This window comes from Phalaenopsis equestris, unplaced genomic scaffold (assembly GCF_001263595.1).
Source record: "Phalaenopsis equestris unplaced genomic scaffold, ASM126359v1 Scaffold190951, whole genome shotgun sequence".
In the NCBI taxonomy this organism is placed as follows: domain Eukaryota; kingdom Viridiplantae; phylum Streptophyta; class Magnoliopsida; order Asparagales; family Orchidaceae; genus Phalaenopsis; species Phalaenopsis equestris.
In genome coordinates this window covers 1-863 of record NW_018210900.1, presented here as the reverse complement: position 1 = coordinate 863, position 863 = coordinate 1, and the positions used below count along the sequence as shown (strand labels likewise).

At 39.4% G+C, this 863-nt stretch overlaps 1 protein-coding gene across 1 annotated transcript; it reads left to right on the top strand.

Moving 5' to 3' along the window:
* Positions 1-3: 3 nt before the first annotated feature.
* LOC110034595 (ER membrane protein complex subunit 8/9 homolog) lies at positions 4-479 on the top strand (the record flags this gene model as incomplete). Its single annotated transcript, XM_020738844.1, has 3 exons — positions 4-66; positions 159-305; positions 420-479. Coding segments are annotated over 3 exons (270 nt in total), but the record flags the coding sequence as incomplete, so codon positions are not given.
* Positions 480-863: the final 384 nt, after the last annotated feature.

Below are 863 nucleotides of genomic sequence, written 5' to 3'. Positions count from 1 at the left end.
GATTCTGTCCCTCTATTCCACTCACAGATCGGCATCCTTCCTTACCTTGAGCTTGCCCTGATCCAGGCACTCTATCTCCTACTGAAGGCTAATTTCTCCTCTAGGGTTTCTGTATGGCTATCTCGATCCATCTTCTCATTGTATTCAATGTCAACTAGGTCGAGGAGCACTTTGCGTCTGATGGATTGGGTGTTGTTGGGTACTACCACGCCAACGAGAGGAAGGATGATGCCGAGCTTAGTGGTGCCGCCAAGAAGATTGGCGACCACATCTTTCGATACTTCCCGCAGGCGGCCTTGCTTTTGGTGAGCGCCCATTTATTGTCGATGTTTTGATTCCAATCAGTATACACTAGACGAATTTGTCCAAGGATTTGATTTTTTGGTTATGTGATGGGTTTATGTGTTTAATTGCTACAGTTAGACAGTAAAAAGCTGGAAGGATTGCCTAAAGGGAAGGGACGCGATCCTGTGTTGCAGGTAAATGCTTTTTTCCTCTATTAGCAAATACACTAGGATTTTCCCTTAATAGAGGTTATTGCTATTATTTATAAACAGTATGCACTATAGTTGAGGTTGTTGAGGCTGGTCACACTTGTCATATTGGGCTTTTCTTAGGTAAAACGCTCAAATTGAATTTTGTTCCATCCTTTTTGGCATATTTTTAGTGCTTGATTTCTAAAAGATTTGTTAATATTTCATCTGTTACATCGCATCACAAACATTAAAAACAGGTTACAATGTGTGTTCTTGAGAAAGATGCAAGTTCCATGTACATATTAAGATTTTCTCGTTAAACAGACTTGCATAAACTATTTCATTGTTCATCTATTTCTTTACTCTTGTTATCAGACATAATTTTTT